Source organism: Protopterus annectens, chromosome 7.part0 (genome assembly GCF_019279795.1).
Source record: "Protopterus annectens isolate FY-2018-M chromosome 7.part0, PAN1.0, whole genome shotgun sequence".
NCBI classification, from domain to species: Eukaryota; Metazoa; Chordata; order Ceratodontiformes; family Protopteridae; genus Protopterus; species Protopterus annectens.
The window spans coordinates 1,042,793,288-1,042,817,913 of NC_056739.1; the positions used below are offsets into that span (position 1 = coordinate 1,042,793,288).

The 24,626-nt window shown below is 39.5% G+C and overlaps 2 protein-coding genes across 2 annotated transcripts in view; both read right to left on the reverse strand.

Annotated features, from left to right (window-relative positions):
* Positions 1 to 2,598, reverse strand: part of FGF7 (fibroblast growth factor 7) — a 157,193-nt gene extending 154,595 nt beyond the window's left edge. The window contains exon 1 of the mRNA XM_044076365.1: positions 2,379 to 2,598. Coding sequence (XP_043932300.1) covers positions 2,379 to 2,598 — 220 coding nt within the window. The remainder of the gene's footprint in view (positions 1 to 2,378) is intronic.
* A 368-nt stretch (positions 2,599 to 2,966) lies between these two features.
* The window catches only part of DTWD1 (DTW domain containing 1), a 98,235-nt gene continuing 76,575 nt past the window's right edge, over positions 2,967 to 24,626 (reverse strand). The window contains exon 5 of the mRNA XM_044076366.1: positions 2,967 to 3,148. Coding sequence (XP_043932301.1) covers positions 2,967 to 3,148 — 182 coding nt within the window. The remainder of the gene's footprint in view (positions 3,149 to 24,626) is intronic.

Sequence of the window (24,626 nt, forward strand, 5' to 3'; positions counted from 1 at the left end):
GCCAGCTTTTCCTGTCTACTATACCAATTATATCCTTGAATTTATGAGTCTCTTATTTTCTTTGCCAATGGTTCTTAATATAATGCAAATATCAAAGGGGAAAGAGGACACCATTGCCTGGTTCCTCTGCTCTAGCAGACATTTTCAGAAAGGAACCCACCCACTTTAATTTTCCTCTCTGATCCCTCACATATCCTCCTAATCAACCTTATAATTTTATCAGTGAATGCAAATGATTATATTCCCCTGCTTATAAGTCCCAGCTTACTCTGTTAAATACTTTCTCTGCATCAAGACCCACCAACAATGGTATTTTCTTACATTCTGCTTTCCTCTGAATCATCAATTATCTGTTAATGTTGTCAAATGTTTGCCTACCCTCCACAAGAAAACATTGATCCATATCTGTCAATTTTGGCATCACGTTTGCCATTCATTTAGCCATTATAGACATAAACCCTTTATAATCATGGTTTAATGTTGAACTGGGCCTGTATGAAGCTGGATCTGATGGATCTTTACCCTCTTTAGGTATTACAGCTACCACTGCTTTCTTTCAGGATGTTGGCACTTCTCTTCCTCTTAAGACACCGTTAAACAAAACTTTCCATGTCTTTATTAGTTTTTTTCCTCCTAGCTTCCAAACCTCCACAGAAATACCATCTGTACCTGAGGACTTTCCTATAGATTGGTTATATGTCACCATTATTATCTCATCTCCTCCTATCCTAACTTAGTAATTGAGCATCATCTACCTCTAACCTTGGCCTATTTAATTTTTCTATAAACATTTTCCTTTGTATCTTTTCTTGACTTCCATATTTCTCTGCTTTATACAAACTTTTTTAGAATTTCCAAAATATTAGTAATACTTCTACAGAATCTCTTGTTATCTTCCTTGCTACAGGCTCCCTAAATTTGGCAGCAGTGCTTTCTACTTTCTTTTGCCTGAGTCATTGTGCTAAAAGTTTTTGTGCTCTAGAGTTTTTATCAAAAAACAGTTGCATAATAGCAATCTTTCTAAACTCATGCACATTATCGAGGTAATCCCTTATTTTCTGTTCCTCCTCTCATTCCGTGGGATTCCCCATGTTTTGCAATACTTTAACATTTGTCAGTCCCTCTAAATAATCCTTGTTACTTCTTAACCATATCTCTCTTTCTTTTATTTCCACCATATTTTTAAACTTCACTTTAATTTTATCCAACTCCCTAGCTATATTTCACAAGATATTTCTGTCTTCTCTAATAGCTCCTGAATAATTGCAACTACCAAGTGCTTTAATTCCTCTCTTTTCAACAGATAGGTGGGAAAGCCAGTGTCTCATTTTTATTTAATTATCCTGTGTTTTTATTTTAGTTATTATTGGTGCATAATCTGAAATAGTTATTGGGTGAGTATCAAGACCTTGATTTAAATGCACATGTTTCTATCAAATGTAAATTCTGTCTAGCCTATCTGTATTTTGGGGAATAATATGTAAATTCACTCTGAACTCCTAGTACTGAATTCACATCTTCCATGCCAAATGTTTTCATAAATTTCTTCAAAAATATACTCTCCCTTGTTATATTTCCCCCAGACACATTGTCACTGTTGCAAATCAAAGTCCCTACCTATAAGTAATATTCCTTGCTGAAAGCTGAGTATTTCTCCCAGAATGTTCTTAATCTCCATTATAGCAGTTTTAGATGGAATATAAATACATGCAAGTGTAATCCTCCTCTCTTGCCAGTAGCCCCTTAGTATGGCAAATCTACCATTATTGTCTTTTTATCCTCTTCTATCACTGTGCAACACTTTTATCCCATACTCACATATTTGCCTTAGAGCATTTGTTACCAAAATAAACCTTCCATATTGCTTTATGTCTTACATTCAACATTTATCCACAATATTTTCTCTGTTTCATTATTTTTTAATTATCCTGAACAACTGCATAGACACCAGGTATAAAATAAGTTTTTTTTTTCAAATTTAGCCAGTTTTCCTCTTTTCTATTATAAATTATACCCATTTTCACAGGATTTAATATTGGATCCCAAATAAAATTGAAAAAATATCTTTTATTTCTTTTTCCATATTACTCAGAAACTATATAAACTCCACCTGAGTATACTAATGTCCTAATATATAGGTGTTTAGCATATATACTTTTATGTTAATTTCTTAATATATAGGTATTTAACATACATACCTTTTAAGATATTGATTTTGACAACATACATTTTTTGAAGAGAGTCATTCTCACTATCCAATTCCCAATGCAATGTTTTTTTATCCAATATTCACATATTTGTGTTAGAACATTCATTACCAAATCAAACAAGCACATGCTTAGGGAGTAACCTTGATTTACTCCTCTTTCTATTTGTACTTTTTTTCACCAAGCCACCCATTTTCATCACCCTAAGCCCAGAATTGTCATGGCATGTCTTTATAACTTTCACTGTTCTTTCACATATACCATATGTTTCAAGCATTTTCCACATTGCCTCATGACTAACCCTGTCAGCAACTTTTGCAACATCACATGTTGTTTTGTTCTTGCTTTTTTCATTTTCTTCTGCTATCAAATTTATAACTTCTTTAACCATTATTAGCATCTCTTTAACTCATCTTAACACCAGGAACACCATCTAATACTTAGTCCAGTACCTTCTGCATTTTTTGCAGGATTCTCTTAAACATTTTATAATCTGTGTTTCCTATGGTTGTTGGTCTCCAGTTCTTTATATCTTTTCTGTCATCTTTTTTCCACATGTATTTTATCCCTATTACTGATTTCTACTTCCCTTTTCCCCTCTCTTAACCATTTGTTTAGTATAAAGCAAAATATTATTTCATATTTTTTCATGTATTCATAAAAATTGTAGCCTAGTCCATTTGAACCTGATACTGAATTATTTTTCTTCCCTTATTATTTTCTGTAATTCTTTTACCTTTATTTCTTTTCTAATTATTTTTAAATCTCATATGCTATTTTCATAAATCGTGATACTTCCTCTTGCACATCCTCCTTTTTATTAATCTTATAAACAAAACTGTCAAATGTCTTCTTAATTTCTTTTTCTTCTTGGGTATATGCAATAACCTTTCCATCATACAGTTCATCTATTTTTCCTTCTCTTACTTTGATCTGTTTTCCTAGCAATGAAAAAAACTTTTTTCTTTAAAAAAAAATTGTCTAAGCATTAATAATTTAACTTCTCTCCCTAATCTGCATACTTTTTTTCTCTCTAAACCATTTACCTTTTTAACTTTTTTTAAGTTACAGTTTTTAACTTCACCTTCAAGCTGACTCAAAATTTCTGCATATTTTTTATTCTCTTTTAATTGGTTTCTTTCAACATTTAAATATATCTTTTTTATATGCCCCACCAATAAGTCCAAGATCCATAATATTCTCTCATGGTCATATTCTCATACTACAGTTTCTCTTTTTGCTTTGTTTTAAAATTAAAGTCTGCATTTAACCTTTTATAACATTTTTTACCACCCACAAAAACTCATATTGCTTTATGATAAGAAAAGTCTGCAATCTTCATGCCTCCCATTTTTTCTGTTTTAAATATATGTGTTATACATCCAGTTTCTTAACTCCTAATTTTAATCACATTTAATAGCTTCTTTCATTACTTTTATGTCTTGAGTTAGCTTTCCTTTCCTTAAAGTACAGTTACACTCTCTTATAATTATTGACATATTCACCACCACAAGCTTTTTTATCTCTTCAAACATTTTTCCTCTCTGTCGTATTTGTACATGCATGAATAACACACAGTCTTAATACTCCTTCTCTTTTTCTTATATCACATGTTGCTATGTTCATGATTTTCACTTCCTCACTTTTTATCTTAACTATTATGTCTGAGCAAACCTCTTCTTCCCACATACAGCTTTAATTTTTTTATTGCCTCTTTTCTAATGCATTTTTATTTAACATATAATGTCCATGTTTATTTTTACACTATTCTGTTACTGTCAAGCCTCTAACTTAATTTCTAGTTCTACTTACAGTTACTGCTAGTATTGAAAATTATCATTTCCTTTTTTTTTTCTTTTTTGCATCATTTGTGATTGAAACTTTTTTCTCTCTCTCTTCTTCTCATTCTTCCACAATGGATTTTATTTTCTCATGCTTATTTTCTTTACCTGTTTCTTTATCCCCTTCTTCTCCTTTGTCATTATTAAATTATCAAACTTATTTTTTTTATCTGTACTTCCACATTTGCTTCTGTTATTGTTTCATTATTCTTATAGCACTGTTAGCCACCACTGCTTCATTTATTCCTCATTCCCCCCATCATCTGTAGCTGCACAGTTTTGCCCAGACTGTGTTTTATCTGAAAAGTGTTTTTCTTCCTCCTAAGCAGTTTCTTGCTATATGATCTGATCCATTATTGCCTTTTTTCTTTGGATTCAACACATGGGTGGTCGGATTCAACCTCAGCACTGATTTTGAAGCCTCTGGATCCAGAGCTCTAACTCCACCCCTATCAATAATTCCCTCCACTCCACCTAGTATTAATCTTTTAAAAAAAGATATCAATAGCATTGTTGTTTAGAGATTTCTAGTATTAGTGCTTCGGTAGTTATTAGAGTAGTAGAAGTTACTAGTAAAGTTTGAATAGCATTTAGATATTAGTGTGTATTTTATAGTTGTTAGTTTGCTGATTTAAAGACAGGGGCCTCCTCCCTCCATGAACAGGGTCTTCGATTTCAACCAAGTCTACTTCCTGCACTACTACTTTCACAGCTAAGAAGCCTCCCTCCATGAACAGGGTCTTTGATTTCAACCAGGTCTACTGTCTGCACTACTATTTTCACAGCTAAGAAGCAGGATAAAACCATACCTAAGGACAAACCAAAAGAAAAAGAAAAGAGTGAGTCAGAAAGGACAGACAAAAGAGGACTGGAAAAGTGCTGGAAATATTCTGTGGTTCCAACAGTGTCAATTGGGCCAGATCTGAAAAATCATAGATGCTTTGAGCTGACAGTCCCTTAGGTCCATATCTTATCCTTGGTCCCATTTCTCTCAGTATCTAGTGATCCTGAGGCTGCATTTGCCTATACTTCAAGAGCAGAGTTACTTGAAACCACCTTCACTGGCTTCTTCTGCCTGGTCATCCGGAAGCCTAACTGAATAAGATGTTGACAGGATGCTAAGGAAGTTTCTCAGAACAAAAATCCAGCTTGAGGTTCATTTGATGCCTTTTCCTGGGAATGTACTGAGTATTGGTCTAACTAACCCTCCTCTCATTTATCTGGCCCTAGTCTGCCATTCAGACTCAACTACCCTGGATCTGACTTGCCTGGGAAGCCTTTGTCAGAGCCGACAGTCCAAGCTACTTCAATACCAACAGCATCCCTTTCTTTTTTGACTCTGATACTTTTAGAGCTGTTACAGACTGGAGCCAAAGCCTCGGTGGAGGGATTTGAGGGAATGGGTCAACAATGAAGTTGTCTGAGCCATCCCTCCTAATCAGGAACTCAGCATTCAATAGCTCAGATCCAAGATCAGCTTTAAGGTTGAAACTCATCATCACCGATGTATCTTTTTCATCTTCGGATAGGAGGAGACCTCCATAACCAATTGCAGATTTCGCCTTCGAGGCTTTTGAGAGGTTCTTTGCTGCACCAAAGAACAAAGTGGTCCCATCCAGCTCAGTTCCACTCAAACCCCTACAGGATTCTGCTTCTTCTTCTTCCCATCACTCTGTCAGACAGGGACAGTCAGTATAACAGACTTCTGAGACTCCATCCTGTATTAGCTCCTAGTCTACATGATTCAGAACTTTCTAATCTCCCACCAGAACCAGTTAATAAGAAACAGACATGCAAGCAAAAGCACATAGACTCATGTCCAGAGTCTTACACTGAAGGCACAGATTTGGATGAAGGTGAAGGCTCCCCCTTGGAAGATATCACCTTCATTGAGATTCTTGAACTGATGAAACAGAGAGGGGGATGGTCCAATGAGAACCTTCAGTTGACGAGCCCATGTTCTTGGAAGCCTTTGGTTCTGTCTCAGAATTGTCCTGAATAGTACCACCCATTGACCCCCTTATTGACCTCATGGCTCAGTGGGCATGAAAGTACCCTGACATGGTGGAACCAATTTCCAAAAAACTGGACAGGGTATTGGCAATCTGAAAAGACAGGAGGCATTTTAACAAAGGTCCACTGATGGACACTGTGGTGATAACAGCAACTACTGAAAAGGAATTGTCAGAAGAAAGTTTCTTGGCCCATCCTCCTGAAAAGGAGTCTAGAGCTATGGACAGGTTTGGGAAATGGACATACACTTCAGCAACTTTTACACAAAGAGAGCAGAATTATTTGCACCATGTTACAGGATTTCAGAGAAACTTGACCAAAGGGGTTTCCAAGTCTATCTCTGCTATTCTGCCTATGGGCTCCCAGCTTTCTACCCTGCAGTCTACTTCCAACGAAACCATGTGACTGCTTTCCAATGCAGTTAATGGCATGGCTAGGGCAGCAGGCACTGGCATCACCATGCATTAGCAGACCTAGATGGAGCTTCATTTTTTTCAAGGAAGGCTTCAAGATGTCCTTCATTAATGCCCCCCTTGATGGTTTGACTCCTTTTGGACCCATAGTAAAAGACACACTAACCAGGAGTCAACAAGATGGTAAACCTCTCTCCCTGCAGTAGGAATCCATTTTTCTAAACCACAAAGAATCTTTTCTATGAATCAGAGGGCTGGAAAGACGATGTGGTTCTGCAAATCACAGAGTTTTTATCAGGATATCCCGGGGGATAAACCTTCTCATGACAGAGGAGGAGATATTTCTAATGGCTGTCACCCTAGAGGCAGAGGCAGACCGCACAGCCAGGTCTTTCACAGTCCCTTCACTGAGAAGCCCTGTCAGCTGTCCTGAAGGGTTGCCAACAGCTGCACTCTAATGACAGATGGGGAATGCTTATCAGTGCACCCACAAGTCTGGCAAAATATAGCAACATTTTCATGGGTGCTAAACATAATTTCCAGAGGCCATTGAATTCCTTTCTACCAATAAGAAAGAAGAAAATTCCCCATGTTTCATCCAGTCTGCTGGAACCTGTACCAATAAAAGTTTCCAAGCTGCTAGGAAAAAGAGTCATCCAACTGTTCTCCAAGACCATTTTGTATCCGGTGTCTATCTAAGGTTCTTTTTAGTGCCCAAGAAAGCAGGAGATCTCAAACCATTTTGGATCCAAGTCATCTAAATCAGTTTGTAAAACAGACAAAATTCCAGATGGTCATGATTCAGTCCGTTTTGCCTCTGCTGAGGAAGGATGACTGGGTGTGCTCCATAGAGCTCCAGGATGCTTACTATCATGTAAAGGTAGAGGAATGATCAAGGAGATGCGTTTGTTTCTGGCTGAGAGCAAAATCACTATGAATTCAAAACCTGGCTTTTATCTCACCACAAACCCCACGGTGTTTACCAAGATTATGTCAATGGTAATGAATCTGCTTCTGCTAGGGATCCAAGTTTTCCTGTATCTGGATGATTGGTTTCTAACTGCTACCTCCAGGGATCTGCTGTTACATCACCAGGACCATCTGCTCCACTTAATGCTAAATCTTGGGATTACAGTCAGTCTAACCAAAAGCCATGTAACCCTGACACAGCAGGCAGAATTCATCGGATGCCACTTGGACTCAGTACTACAGATCGACAGTCTTCCTCACTCCAGAGTACACTATCTGCATCTCACAGCTACACAAATACTTTATCACCCTTTTCCTCCAGCAAGATTGATTATTTGTTTTTTAGGTCTGATGGCCTCCACATTTTTAATGGCCCCACTAGCTAGATTTCATGTGAAAGTACATCAATGAACTGCCTCTGTATAATGGTGTCAAAGCATTCATCCACTGCACGTGAAAGTTTGCATCACTCAAATCTGCGAATAATGCATCTCTTGGTGGATAAAATCTCCTTCAGTGACATCAGAACGTCTATTCCATATTGATCCAGCTGTGGCTGTAGTAACCACAGACACCTCCCTTCTAGGATGGGTGCGCATTTCAAAGGGAGGATGGTCCAAGGTACTTGGTTTCATCTAGAGGGTCAATCTTTAGTTCAATATCTTGGATATGAAGGCAGTTCTCCTGGCATTGCAGATATTCCAGGATGTTCTCCCCAAGGGTATGATCTCCATACACGCAGACAACATGGTGGTAGTCTATTACATCAACAAACTGGGAGGAACCCACTCCTACTCCTTTGTTGAGAGGACATGAGAGTTTGGCAATTGGCAAGGTCTTTACACAGTTTTCTGATAGCAATGCATATACTGGGGACATCCACGGTATTAGCAAACAAATTGAGCATAACTGTCTCAGTGCCTCTTGAGTGGCCCCTCAATCCAGCAGAAGCTACCTTGATTTTTCAGCACTAGGACTAACCCTGCTGCAGCTGCTTTGCTTCCTACCTAAACAACAAGTGCAGAGGTTACTTTACCCTGATCTCTCCACAGGGACAGTCACAGGTCTTCTTTATGCTTTTCACTCATTGCCCTTAATGAACAATTTCATCCAGGAAAACAAAAAAGTGCAAGACCAGAGTGATCTTTATTGCTTCTTTCTGACCCCAACAAAGGTAGTTTCCCTTCCTATGGCCTCCACTAATACATACCCCATGGATGTTGGATCATTCTCCACACCTATTAATCCACCCATCCAGATTGCCTTCTCCAGACCAGAGATCCATGAAATTAACTGCTTGGTTCCTCCAGTACTAACCTTAGCCAGATATGCCAGGCTCCCAGCATCAGTTGTTCAAATATTACTGCCTCTCAAATACAATCCACAAAAAAGGTCTATGACAGCAAATGGAACAGATTTTCTATTTGGGCTGTGTTAAAAGGTTTAGACCCCTTTTCTGCTCCAGTTCCTTCCATCTTAGAATTCTTGTCTGAACTTTTCCACAGTGGCTGTAGTTATTCCACTATCAAAGTGCAAATGGCTGCAATCTCAAATTTCCACATAGGACAAAATGACAATTCTATAGCTCCCTTAAGAGTCTTTAAAGCCTTTTTGAGAGAAATGTTTCTCCTTTGATTATCTATCAGAAATCCAGTACCTCCCTGGAATATTGCTATCATGCTGCAAGCATTAATTCAACCTCCTTTTGAACCAGCAGTATCAGTAAATTTGAAGTTCCTCTCTTGGAAAATAATCTTTCTGGTGGCTGGAGCCTTTTCTAAAAACCTCACTAACTGGTATTTCATAAAGACAGAGTCTCCTTGAGGACTAATACACCCTTCTTTCCTAAACTGACATCCAAAACAAACTTAAATCAGTCAGTAAATCTACCAGACATTTTCTCCAAATTCTCAAACAAAGATCAATACATTTTACATATGCTTGACATCCACAGGACTAAACAGTTTAGAAAGTCTGATCAATTGTTTGTTGCCTTCTCAAGACCAAGAGAATGCTGCGGTGGTACAGCGGTAGCATTGTTACCTCACAGCAAGAGGTTCTCCCGTTAGATTCTCGGCTTGGCTTGGGAGTGCCTTCTGTGTGTAGTCTGCATGTCATCCCCACGGTTGGGTAGCGTTCGAAAGACATGCATGCATAAATGGGCGTGCCTTTGTTAAAGGCTGGGCATCGAGCTGGCACCTCGGCATTTTGTAAAACATCTACTGCCAATCATTAGCGGACCAGAATTCTGCTGTGTGGTGACCCCTTACCGGGAAAAAGCCGAAAGACAAACAAGTTGCCAGGGTTACTCTTTCAGTATGGCTATCAAACTGTATTTCTTTTGTCTGTTATAAAAATGGATTGTCCCTACAATCTAAACCTAAAGCTAACCCCAAAGGGCAATAGCTACAAAAACATCTTTTATAAGTAGACTCCATATTGGTGATATGTGTGCTGCAGCAACTTGGTCAACCGTTCACACTTTCGTATCTTATTATAAACTGGATGTACAGTCCAGATCATGATCTTCTCTTGGTTCCACCATTCTGAGGAATGTCCTTCCTTCATACCACCCAGATAAAATAGCACAATGCTGTCCCCTTCCATATTGACACAGATGGGCTTCTGATGACCAGGCAGACCTCACTTACACCCTGGCTTCTGATGACCAGGCAGATCTCCTAACAGACTGCCTTCCAGTCCTGCTTATTACCTGTCTGCTAGGGCTTAGCTTTGAATATAGTATCATTGTTATAAATTATCTTTTATTGGGCAAACTCTATCTGAGGTACTTTGGTGGAGTGAAGGAAACTATGGGTAGCAGAGGAGTCAGAGCCTTGGAACTGAGAAACTTCAGAATTGGTGGTGAGGTCAGATCCACAGCCCACTTGTTGAACTGGAAGAAAATCAGACAACATGTACCTATCATTAGGATAAGTACATAACTTTTGTCTTCCCCACATTTACTGAATCTTTTCATTTTGCATTCCTGCATGAAATGATATTCTGCAGCAACATAAAAGCATGCTTTTGGCTGCCTCAAGTATCTTACAATGCTCACATTTGAAACATGCTTAACCTTCCCTTTACATATATTTAAAAATATCAAACCTCCCACTCACCTACCCATACATTTCCTGCATCATAACCTTTTTTAATTTCATACATGTTACTTTTAGTTAGAAAATACATTTTCAGCCCAGTCTCTTCAATGTTAGTGTTTCTAAATGGAACAGTAAGTTAATTTCTCAGTTGCATTGCTGAATTCTAAAAAATACATTTTTTCCTTGGGACAGTCATTTTTTTTCCTTTTCCACTTCATACATAAACTTCTTTAGCAGAGCAAAACATTAAAACGTTACCTCACAAAAAATGTTGATATATCAGTGCTCTAATATAATGCAGTTTAAACCCACTGGTACAATTATACTGTCAAATAATTTACACATATTTATCTTTTCATTAGTTTTAATCTTAATTCTTGCCACTGGCCATTTTCTTTCAATCTCTTGTCCTTCTTCCCGTGATTTTCTTTTATTTCCAGTCTAAATGTCCGTCTGTTTTACTGCTTCTACAAAAGTTAAGCTTCCAGCTGGTTTCTTGTTGAAACCTTTGTTGCCAGTGCCTGCCCTTAAAGCTAGTTTCTTCACCAGCCAAACAAGCACTAGATAGTCAATTTTCCACACCCACATTATTGCTTTCCTTCTCTGATTCCACATTAGTGCTGTCCTCTGTACCCTGAGCAATGACTCATTCCACCACATCACTCCAATTTACAGCATTGCCATTTTCTAGATCATCCTTTTTCATTAAATCCTCCAAGACCTAAGCCTCCTTTCTTCCTTGCACTGTTGTAACATGATTTCCTCATGATCTGCAGTCACAGCACTTCTCATATTTTCTTTCTGCGTGTCACTGTCAGCATTTTCTCTCTCTCCTTCTCCATCTTGCCATCTTGGATCTCTCTCTCTCTCTCTCTCTATCTCTATCTCTTGCTCTCTGCAGCAGCCCTCTGGCACCACCTACTGGTGAAAAAAGTATAGAGGAAGTTCCTTGGTGCCTTAGCCAAATTTCCCCTAGTCAGTATGAATACCACCTATTGACTGCGGTGGTGGTGCTGCGGTAGCGTTGTCGCCTCACAGTTAGACGTTGCCCATTCGATTCTCAGTTAGAGCATCTTCTGTGTAGCGACATGCATGAATGGGCGTTCCTTCATTGAAGGTTGTGCGTTAGGCCCGGCAAGCCAGTATGTAAAAATCTACTGCCAATCATTAGCGGACCGGAGTTCCGCTGTGGCGACCCCTAACTGGGAAAAGCCGAAAGACACAAACAAACAAAGTATGAATACCACCTCTGATCTCCCCTGAAAATAGGACACCAGTCAAGTGGGACTAACTTGGTCTACAAAGAGTAAATAAAATAAATAAAAAATGTATTAATCGCTGCATGAGGGTCACTTTTGCTGAGTTCAAAAATTAAACAGCTGTCACAGTGACAGACACCTTGGAAACGTTGATCTTTAAATGCAGTTGTCCATGTCTGAAGTTCAGTCCATCCATTTACATTCTGTGTCAATTCAGGTTGGTAGGTAGGCTTTGCTGAGGCCTACAATGATTGTTAGGAAGCTAGACAACAAGAATAATGTAGCCTACAATTACTGTTAGAAAAGTGGACAATAGGAATAGGGCAGTGGCATACCCTTGCTGGATCTTGCTTCATATTTTGAATGAGTCTCTTTCCTAACCACAGTAGAGACTGATGGAAGTCATGTGGCCTTGCAAAGGTCTCAGGCTCTTAGTGAATTTGATAATGCAACCAAATTGTGTCTTTATATTCCAGAAGACTTTATAATTGATGGAGACACAGCCCTTTCTCAAGTCACTGAAGCTCACATATACTTCCTAATGTTGGTCCTAACACATTTTTGGTTCTATGGGGCAAGGAAAAGTGTGTCTGTTGTCCTACATAGTGGTACGGTCTAAATCCACATTACAATTCTGACAGGATTTTTTCAGTAATAACAATGAGATCCTTTAACAATAATATGTATCTTGATAATTTCTCTCAATTCACTTTTTTATCTTCTTGAAGATAGTAACGATGCTGGCAGTAATCAGATTTTGAGAAATTTCCTCACTGCTTCATATTTAGTAACTGAGCTAGTTTCTCCTTCCATCTGTAAACGCTTCAGTTATTATGGCGTATGGTTATCTTGGCATACGTGATGGTATATCTTATTTTTGATTGGCAAGAGAATGAGTAACAGATTTATTTTTCAGGGTAATGAGGGACAGATTTAATGATGGCTGTTGTTACAGAGAAATGACAGTTCAGAAATATCTGACAGTATTCCCTCAGTCTTATTCAGTGACTTACTTTTTCTTGAGTAGTGTCAAACCAACATAAAATATAAGAGGAGTGACACCACAGGAGTTTGGACTGTACAGCTTAGAAGAAGCTGTATGCTGTTTGCCAGTACTGAGTTACATCTTTGTCTGTTTTTGTATTGCCTCTTTCCATGCACTTGGGCTTTGGCTTATTGATATGACTCTTCTTTTGCTGGTATAAGATGCCTTCTTATGTGCAGTATTTTTCCTAAATGATTAGGCCTTGATTCACAGTATAATTTTCATTTAAACAGTCCTGGTAAATTTGGGTGATGCAGGCAGTAGAACATACAATATGGATGGCAGTGTTAAACTTCTGCCAGTATGCTTCCTTGCCTTCATCATCAGTCATGGCCAAAACCCTTTATTGGAGACATTACTGGAAGTTCTCTTGAATCAGTGACTGACTAAGGAAGGTGGAGCTGAAGTTACAGTGCACTGATTTTGGATGTCTTCAGTGCTTCTTTAAGAAATGAATATTCGTGACAGATCTAATGGAGCAATAGTCTGTCCATCAGTCATTAATTCCTCTCATAGCCCTTGTGATATGGGTGTCATTTTGATCATGAGTTCTAATATTATATAGGTTCATAGATAGGTACTAGGCTATTGGCCCCAGGGCCTATATAAGCCTATCCAAAATGGTACCCTGGCTTTCGCCACCCAAGAAAATTATTTTCCTGTGCCCCTGTCAAGCAGAGCCACAGAGGTGATCCCCGGGGTGAATTTCCTATTTCCCATCCAGTCATCAAGATTTTTCTTGAAGAGTGCTAATGAGGAGCTTTGTTTGATATAGATAGGTAGTTTGTTCCAGAGTATGGGAAGTCTCTGGGACAGGAATCTATCCCTCCAGCATGTTCTGTTTGTTGTGGTGACAAGGTTTAAGTCCCTAGAGCTTGTAGCTTGGAGGGATTGGTATTTCTTTAAGTGGAGCATGTCCAACAGCTCTGGGTTTGACATAGCTTTGTATGTTAGGCAGAGATCGCTTCTGAGTAAGTGATATGTGACGGAGTAAAGCTGGAGTTTTTTGAAACGGTCTGCATAGGGCATCTTTTTTAGGCTGGTAATCCTCTTTGTGAGGTATTTCTGCAGCCTTTCCATGTTGTAGATGTCATGTGAGGTACATACCAGAAGGGGCATTGTACTCTATAATGGGTCTAATGAGTGACGAGTAGAAGGGAACAATGGCCTCTTTTTTCCTGGATGAGAAACCTTTTGTGATGAGGTGTGCCATGTAGAAGGATTTCCTGACTACTGTGGCGATGTGATTATCAAAGGAGAGACTACTATCCACCTGTGTCCCAGGGTCTCTTATCACACTTTTGGTGTTAAGTAGACTACCACCTATGTGGTAGCGCATGGGTACAGAGTTTTTACCAAAGCGGATGACAATGCACTTTTTGGCATTGAGCTTGAGGCCATGGCTTTGACACCAGGCATCTGTCTCAGTGAGGCTCTTTTTCTGGATGTCCACATCATTAGGAGTTTTGATTATGGCTCTTAGTTTGCAGTCATCTGCAAACTTCATTAGCCAAAGTCCTTCTGTGTTAGCCTGTACTCCAGAAAAGTAGATACCAAACAGGAGAGGACCCATGACTGAACCCTGTGGTACTCCACTTGTCACTGGTCTGAAGTCGGATTTGGAGTCTGCTACTTTCACAGTGTGGATTCTGTTAGTGAGCCAGTTGGCAACCCATCTTGTGACATAGGAATCTATACCTAGTTTAGTGAGTTTATCTATAATTCCAGAGTGGGGGATGGTGTCAAAAGCCTTGGCGAGATCTAGATAGGCTGTGTGAACCACCTTACCCTCATCTACAGCTTTGGTGACTGCTTCAAAGAAGTCTATCAGGTTTAGGAGACATAATCTGCCTTTTACAAACACGAACTGGGTGGGGTCCAGAGTTTGGAGATTACCAGTGTCTTTGTTTATAAGTTCCATGAGGATATGTTCCATGGCCTTGCAATCCAGGCTCATTAGGCTATTGGAGCGGTAGTTCCCGGGGTCTGTGGTGGCTCCCCCTTTGTGGAGTGAGATAACTATCGCTGTGTGTCATTCAGTGGGCACAAAGCCTGAGGTGAGGCTATGACTGAACATATAGTTAAGGACATGTGCTTGGACTGAGAATTTCTCCAAGCAGGACACATATATGTAGTGCTTTTTTTAATAACAGTATTAGTGATGATCTACTCATCAGAGTTTGTCTTTCAAGCAACTTTCCTCCTCACAGTGCTGTGATTTCAGAAGTTTGAATCATATCCAGCTGTTGCATGGAAGTTTTCAAGAAGAAGAATCTTGTTTTTCAGGAATTTACGAAGGGCAATGTGATTATATTCCTTGACAGCCACATCAGAACTAACTACAGAAGCATACTTACTGATGATAACAATATTGTCTCTCTTTTGCTAAAATGAAGATCTCACTTCTCCTGTCCTTAGACTGGAACATTTGGGGTTGCCACTTTTTCAAATGCCCAAAGTGGGACATTTTTGTGTGGAAGTTAGATTTTGTAGGACAAACCATATGCACAGCCAATGTAAAGTAATCAGTTTTACTTTTTTACCAAAATAAAACCTTATTCTTACAGGATTTGAATTGCTTATATTGTTTCATAGGCTATTTATCCATTTCTGATACAAAAAAAGTCAAAGAAAATTTAAGAAATATTTTTAACCTGAAATCTCAGGACATTTACCATTTTTCTGTGTTTTTTTTTTTTTTTTTTTTTTTTTTTGTGAAGAAGACAACTGCCCAAATAAGGACTGTCATGCACAAAGATGGACAGGTGACAACCTTAGGGACATAGTTTTGATGAAGAAGCTGATATGCTTAAGTGATCATCATAGTCACCTGAAGTTTTATACTCCTGCTGAGGTATGCCATGGCAAAGAGGCTTAGTTAAGTAAGATTCCAGCCTAAGAAAGGTCTGACCTCTGAAAGCCTAGCAGTGGATTATGGAAAAATATCTTAGAATTTCAGTAACTATGAGGGCAGATAAAGACTTTAAAAAGATGGGAATCTGCTGTCATCTTGACCATTCCTTGCCACTTTGCTGTGGATTTCTAGCTTGTCAAGTTTCTCTGGTTGCTGCTGGCATGCCACTTTCCTCACATTAATATAACCTGTATATAGGCATCTACCATGGGTAACATCATCCTCACAGAAATTCATTCCCTGTGGTGCAGACTAATTGTAGTGGATGTGGAATATGTCAGTCCCTAGGCATGAATCTGCAGATAGATGGCAGTAATTAATTAGCACTTGTACTAAAACAGAGGTGCAGTTCAGCAGCTGGTACTGTGACTGAGCAGTCTTCTTTTATGGATCCCTTCTGCTTACCCTGCAGGTGGTGGAAGCTAAAGAAGTTGTCCTAAACCTAAGCAATTTCATCTTCTCCTGGGTGAACAGTTGCCTGATTTGAGATTACTCTCTGTGTTGTCAAAACACAAAACAGATGACTTCTGCAACAAGAAATGTTCCCACTTTCATGGACAGTATAAACAAATTCTTACCACCGTGAGGGAACTTTCAAGAAGTAATGCCAACACTGCTGCCTTAGTGACACATAGAGACTAGATGACACTAAGTATTAGAAAAGAGTAGGAGGGTCACATTTTGGTGGAAAGTGAAGCCATATGAATGAAGGCACATCCTCCGTGTTTGCTTTACTGTCAAGAAGAACTATTTAAGTAGTTTACCATGCTCCCTACAGGGAGCAATAAACATTTCAGAGAAAAGGAGATTGCATTTTAGAGACCTTAAAATGGGCTGCTATACAAACAGAGCTTGCAGGCTTTAGAACATGCAACTAAACATGATATTCCCCCTTTTGCTAAGATAATTATGTTAGCTTAATTAAGAGCATGTTAGAATTACAGTAACTGGTTAGTTTGTTAGATGAATGGGTTATTTGTTTGCAATGGCTCATGTGGCTATAATCCTTCTTCTCCAAATAAATGAGCACTCTTGATGGTGGTAGGATGAGATTCAGTGGTGTTTATGTACTAAAAAACTTTATGTTCTTCATTTCAATGAGAAAATATTGGCAGTTCATCTCAGTAGCAGCAGAGTAGGAAAATGTGTCATTCTTGCCATGGTATGGTTGGGGTGAATACCCAACAAATGAACACCATCCTTAACCAGAGAGTTAAAAGATAATTAAAAGTTCACAATTCACAGTGACCATTATTTTGACTGACTGGTCATAACTGACTTAATGGTTCAAATCTGAGTTGAAAAAATGTGCCAAAATTCAAGGAGGCAGAAAACAAGAGAACAGCCCTGTTCACTCACAATAATTTTAATTCATTTAGGAGGTAATCACCCTGTTTCAAAAGCCAAGTAGCCTCATAGTGTAATTAGATGTTTCATGACTGGCTGCAGTCCAGACAGGCTGATGTTTGTGTAGGATTCAGAATACATCTTTGATGCTCAGTAAAACAAGCCGATTGCAGTTTGTAGCAGATTGGCTAGGCATATTTAGCAATAGCAGGTGTAGAGTCAAAAATGCTGTACATTCAGTTAGCTAAACATTGCCAGTTCAGACAGGGATATTTGCTTCAAGGACTTAAATTAATCCGCAGCCAGCAACTAAATCAAGTCGGTTTATATTAAATAATAAAAACAAGAGAGACAAAACTATTGCACTTCACTGTGACTTAGTACAGTAACTTGAGCTGCTCAAACAGTGGAAAGTTTGATTCAAAGCTAATAAATTCTGCCTTAATTGGCAGCCAGGGTACATAAACTGCCTTAATTATTCAGCATAGAAGAGAAGAAAGAAGATGACCTTAAGCTGGGGTTTGATGCAAACAAAGCTTCTATGCTTGACTACAAGAAATCAAATGTAATGTTGATCAGATTAAATTAAATTTTATTCAGTTCCATGCTCATAGTGTATACAGTGTTTTTAACAGGCTTAAAAGATTAAGACTGTAGTAAAAAATCAGTTCCTCTGATAAATAAATAGCAGGGAAGGTGGGGAGGGAATGAAACAAAATGTTTTCCAAATACAGCCGTGTTCTAAACCAGCAAATTATACCCCTTTCTACAAAGATCAAACTTTAAAAGTTTTGCAAAAGCCAAATGCTTTATGTTGGTCTTTTCATTAATTATTTTATGACAGCAATTCCATGATGCAGCAGCAGGGAAGAGTGTGATTCTTGATACGTTTTATGGTATTTACTGTAGTCCTATATAAAAAGTTTGAAAATCAACTCTTCTATTAGAAGTTTGATATCAAGGCTGCAAAAACCGCAAAGCTTAAAACAATGAAACTTTACTGTGCTCTCCACATTGGTCATGTTTTGTGGTTACCCAATATCTGTATTATTCTGAGGTCAAAAACATCAGTAATGAAGATCACCCAGTAAATAATTGCTGAACTTGGAGAAGACAGAGGAGAGGCATTGAGCTCATTATCTTATGTTACAAAATAACCTGATTGCAGAGGAACGCGCAGAACTGAGTCTGTGCAAAGAAAAGTGCAAAAATGGTGCCAGGGTAAGAAAGAAAGGTGTGAAGACAGAACAGAATTGTTTGAGTTCCTCAGGAAAAATATTAAAGTCACAGAGGGCAACATTTTTTTCAGAGGAAAAGATACATGTGAGTAACTGAGACCAAGTTAACCATCAGCTGCCCATGTTTCCCATTCCTCCCTGATACCGTTTGCTGGGATGGAAAGGAATTGGGAATAGCAGCATCTGGCTGTTATAATGCATCTGACTGTAGCTGTCATTGGTAGTCAGGAGAAGGGCACAGGACAGAGTCAGTAGATGGTAGCATCACATTTGCTGGTAACTTGTTTTTTATTAAGTCTTATTCCATCCAACTTGCTGATATTTTCATTGGAAGGCTGGGTGAGCAATGAGATGTGGCCTGTGAGGTCTGGGACCAAGGGCAGTCATGCCTCTTTAGTTCACCCAACTACCCAGGCCTGGCGATCTCTCTGTCTCTCTCTCTCTCTCCCCCTCTCTTTCTCTCACTCTCTGTCCTGGTCTCTACCAGGGCTCAACAAGAGATCCACCCATGTCAGCATGCACTCTCCCACCCCAGAATGAGTGCTTATATCCATCTTTCTATCTCTGTCAAGCATGCAAGCTAGTAATCATACTTGGGTCACCTGAGTAATTGTCAGAGCTTCATCCCCACTTGCCACTGGTGCTAATGGAGCACAAGTTGAAACTAGAGAAAACTACCTCAAATATGAGTTATGATTTTTTTCTCTGCAAAGAAATTTCTAGATAACATGGAACAGTCTTCCTTAGAATGTTGTGGAACCCAAAACTGTTGAATTTCAGGAATGCATGAAGTAGGCATATAACAACTATAAGGGGATATAGGAAAATGATAAAAAAGAATACAGATTACAAATAGTAGTATCTTATGCATTAGTCAAAATAATGGGCTACCTATATGGGCTAGTCATTCTGTAAATGACAACATTGCCTAATCCTACAACTAACCTTAGCCCTGAAAGCCTTACTGTAGTTTCTACCATGACATTAAACTTAATCCAAACTGTAAACCCAAGTTCAACCCACTGATCTCACTTATAGTCCTACTCATGATCATGACTTTTATGTTTCTTTACAGAAGCAAAAATGTTATTAGGTTTATAGTTACAACTAAACTTATAGCTAAGGTTAGAATTACAGTAGGAGTAACACTGGAGTTAAAATTAAAGACAATGAAAGTTAAGGTTAGTTCAGTGCTCAGACTCAAAATGTTATGTTAAGGGTTAGAACTGCTGTAAGACTAATATTTAGGTTTAACATTATTATAAGTGACATTGGCAAGATTATTGCTTAAACATGACATTATTAATGTGTTAAGAGGAAGGGCTATAATTTGACTTGTAGTAGGGATAACAGTGAAGTAGGTTAGGATAACTGGAATTAGTGCAAGGATAGCATGATCATGGCCAAAATTAGGGCTACAGCTAATGTGAGGCTCAGAATTAAATTAAGGATTACAGTGCTAGTACAGTGAGGACAGAAAATGTCATTTCTCCCTTGCTGCCTGTTACCATCTGGTCTTCTGATTAAAGAATGTATTGTGAGAAAGGAAATGTACATCTGGCTGACCTCTGTTCTACTCTGGAAGTATGATTCCAGTTTCCATGCATCTACTTATTTACTTTTAGGGACTTGGTTCATTTGTTAAGTTGATGCCAGTGAGTCAAAGATTCATTTATAGCTGAGAATCAGGATGAAAAAATCAACAGTGAACATTTTATTGGAGTAGCCCTGTAGTCTAAACATGCCTCACAGCAAGAGGTTCTCCGGTTTGATCCTCGGCTGGGGTGCCTTCTGTGTGGAGTCTGCATGTCCTCCCTGTGGTCGTGTGGGTTTCCTCTGGGTACTCCGGTTTCCTCCCACATCCCAAAGACATGCTGTAGGTGGATTGGACACTCTAAATTAGCCCTAGGTGTGAGTACATGCATGTGCCTGCTTTCTGGGGAAGGTTGGGCGTAGGGCTGGCAACTTGGCACTGCAAAAAAAACTCTACTGCCACTCATGAGCAGACAGGTGTTCCGCTGTGGCGACCCCTAACCAGGAAAAGCTGAAAGATGAAGAAAAAGAAGCCCTGTAGTCTAAACTTCATCTCTGTCCATGCAGACATGGTGAGAGCATGTAAACTCTATCAAGGCAGCATGTGGAGGGTGTAACCAACCTCCAGAGCTACGAGTTGACAGACAACAGTAACAACTCTTCTTTACTGGGGACTGTAAAGCAAAAAGATAAGAAGGGTATATGAGAAGGATAACGGCAATGGCACCTCACATGAGCGCATCTTATATGCATACTCATTTTGTTTATGTTGTGTACATGTACATGTGTGCGTTTTGTATTTCTATGCATATGTATGTACGTGGTGTGTATAGATACATACATTTAGGGCATCAGTAGGATATTCTTTTCAGGATGACTTGTGTATGTTGCTGGACAAATGGCTGAAGTATAAATTCAGAGACTTTGGAGCTGAATATTCAGAACTAAGGATAATGAAAAGTGGGACTTTGTCCTGAAAAAAAATTTTTGACTTTAAGGCAAATTCTGTTTCCAATATTCTTCCATTCACCATGCAAAATGGGGTACACACAGTTTCCAGTTGTAACCTGAAATACAGCAGTTCTACATTACCAGACAGTATTAGCAAAAATATTCTAACAAAATATTATTAAATTGAGTCATTTGAGTCAAGCATACAATAGTACAGAGAAAATATATATAAAATAAAACTTGCTAATAAATTTTGAGAGCCCTTCTGCTTTTCATACGCAGTCTGTATTTCTGCACATGCATTTCATTACCACAAGATGTCTCTGTGAAGACTGGTAGAGAAGGGTGAAGGCTGCCAGCCTAGCCAGATAGAATTTTGCAGATAATTCTGTCATTTGTAAATATGAATGTAAACTACAGGCTTGTTGTCTTAAATGTAAAGAAATACTGTTACATGTGGAACTGGAAATAAATGTGACAACAGTGCATGCTATTGACCAAAGTAAAGCATGTAGTGACCTTTTGAAGCAGGCAGTGGTGCCGAAAAGTCTAGATGAATAAATTATTTCTATTGTTTTAACCAAGAGTTGAATTTCTAGATTTAAACATGCAAATATATTTTTATTGCTCTGTTCCTGACCAGCTGCAATATAACAAAAAGGAGATGTTAAGAATGTAAATGCAGTTAATGTGTAGCATGAGAACTCCAGGAAAGTGAAAGAATGATTTAATGTTTATCAGAACTGCAATTTCAATTTAAACAGAGAGAATCAGAAAGCATTAAGCATTTTGTCTTGATCATCCAACTCACAGCACTCTGCTTGTTCTCTTATGTAAGTTATCTTGGACTTGTGTTTTCTTTTAGGAATAGCAAGAACTAGAAAGATTAGACAAAATGTTTTCTGTGATGTTAGAACTGCACAAATGAATTATTTTAAGTATTTCTGTGTGATCTCTGAACGTTTGACTAGCACTGTATAGTAGAAAGTATTGTCTTGTGGTTTTAATTATTTATTATTAAATATTTTAAAACCTTTTAACTGTGGCTGGTTTGTGTAGAGATAAGTTAAGCTCTAGAGTACATTGCATATTTGTAGAGTTTACTGTCCAAGTCACTTCAAATAAGCCTTGACTGATTAGTCACACTTACCAATTGGATAATAATATTGCACAGTAATAATTGGACACCCTTTTAAGGGCCTTTGAGTAGCTGATAATTATTAGCTGGGTGGTGGCAGGGTACTACCATATAGTCTGGGTAAAAGGGGCACAGCTGGAGAACCTGTGCCAGCCTTCCCCAGAAGTGACAGTGTGGTTTTCTAAACTCTTATCTCAAAGTGTGTGTGTGTCAGCTACTTGGGCAGGGACACAAAGCACTGGTTGGACAGAGAGGGTGCTGGAGATTTTAGCTTGCCCAGCTGGCTGAGATCTGGCCCCTATAGCTGTGCCAGTGGGGAGTCTTATTGGGGACCTGGGAGCAAGGGAGCGACCAGCCCTGGACTGACTGATCTCTGTGTGCTCTTAAGGGAAATTGCACTTTACTGTATTTATTTGTTATCCTTTCCTCTCATATCAGATGCCCTCTCTGGTGTTTGTGGTTAGGATTGAGGCTCCTTGACTGCTGGGCCAGGGCACGGGTGTCACATTTGTGGTGGCAGTGGTTGGGATATACACCTCACATTTGTGGTGGCAGTGGTTGGGATATCCTCACATTTGTGTTTGGCAGTGGTGGGATATCCACATCACATATTAATTAGTTGCCAAATACTAACTGGTGTGTAGTGGTGTGGGTAGTGTGAATCCTGTATCTTGTGTACAGTGAGCTTTGAATGTGTTTTGTACTCTAAAACAGCCACGCTGTGAAAGATTTCAGATCACAATTGTTTTATTTCTTTTGTTAGCTTAGTTAGTCAGGGTGAGCAGACAGCATGTCAGCAGAGGAGTACAGAAAGCTGACAAGGAGCTAGCTGATGGAGGTGTGCCAGGCTAGGGGACTGGTGCATGGAAACCTGACTAAGGCAGACCTGATTACAGCCTTGGTTACAGCTGCATCAGAAAACAGCCACCAGGAGGACAGTCAGACTGGCAGTGGAGATATAATTCCCTCAGAGAATAGACAGCTCAACATTTCTGCAGTGGACTTAAAAATCCAGCTGAAGCTAAAGAGACTTGAGTTGGAGGCCAGGCATTTGGAATTAGAAGCAAATGATAGACTGTGATGTTTGCAGGCTGAGGAGAATGAGAAACTGTTACGTCTGCAAGCTGAGGAACAAGAGAGGCAGTGGCAGCATGAGAAGGAGATGCTGACTCTTTGCCAGAGTCATAGAGGTAATGGAGAAGGGAGTAACTGGACTCCTGAAGCACAAAAGGTCAGTAAATTTATTCCACAGTTTAAAGAGGGGGATAATTGTAATAGTTTCATTCATATGTTTGAGAGGGTATGTAAACAATATGAAGTTGACCAAGGGCTCTGGGTACAGTTCCTGACCCCCTTACTCCATGGTAAAGCTGTAACTGTTCTGTCCAAAATGTCTGACGTTGCATTTTTTGATTATACTGCTGTAAAAAATAGTCTTTTAGAACTGTTTAAGCTAACACCTGAAACATGTTTTGTGAGCATAGATGCAAGGCAGATGAAAGTGTGTGTGAATATATTGCTGAAATGAGCACTTATTTCCATAAGTGGGTGAGTGGATGTCAGGTCACCACTTTTGAAGGGCTGGCAGATCTGTTGGTGAGATAAGAAGCCCACTTTTCCTGAGGACATGAGGATCTGGTTAGCTGATAGACAATGTGCTACTTCAGATGAGTTGGGGAAGAAAGGAGACCTATACCTGGCAAGTAGGGCAGCCCTGCACAGAAAAGGGATCCCCAGTACTGCTCATGGATCTAAAGGAACCCATGGTGGGCAGCACAGACTGCCACAACAGAATCTGCCAGTAACAGGGGAAGCCACTAGTCCTGGTACACGTCCAGGAGCTAGGGTTAAATGTTTTGAATGCAACCAGTGGGGCCATGTGGCATATAAGTGTCCACAGAGGCAAGGTGGGGAACGAAAGGTGAGGGAGCCAGTAAATGGGAAAGACAAAATACCAATAGTAGGTTGTCTTGAGACAACAGGGGTACTAAACTACCATCCTGCAGATGTCCTGAGAGGGAAGGATTTGGATGAGGCAGTACCATGTGCTTATGCAGTTACAAACAGTGAGGCTAGGAGACAAGTATGTGGGTCTGGTAGCCTGGGGGTGACCCAGACAGACTGCATACTTGCAGCCAGGACTGGTGAGGTGGTTACTTCAGGGAGGGAGCTACCCTGTAGCAGTGAGCCTGAAGGTGAGCCACAGCTGCTTGTGGGTACTGATGGTCCCTTGGACAGAGTGACTGCAAAGGTAGAGGTGAGTAGTAGTACCCAGGCTGACAGTGAGGCACCACTGTCAGAGGATGTCAGACTTCCTGTGGAAGGGAAGCTGGGAAGGGTTACATGGAGGGAGTTGAGACAGGCTCAGCTCTCAGACCCTACATTGCAAGGCCTGAGGCAGGTAGCTAGGGAGGCACCTGATTCTCAAGGAAAGGAGGATCTGTATACTGGGACAAAGGGTTACTATACAGAGAGTGGACCCCTTAGGGAGGTTTAGAAGGTGAGAGAGTACAGCAGTTGGTAGTGCCTAGAGCCTACCATCTGGTGCTTCTAGCCGTAGCCCATGATATTCCCTTTGCATGTCATATGGGCATAAAATGTACAACGAGGCATATTATGCAGAACTTCTATTGGCCTGGAATTTCCAGAGATGT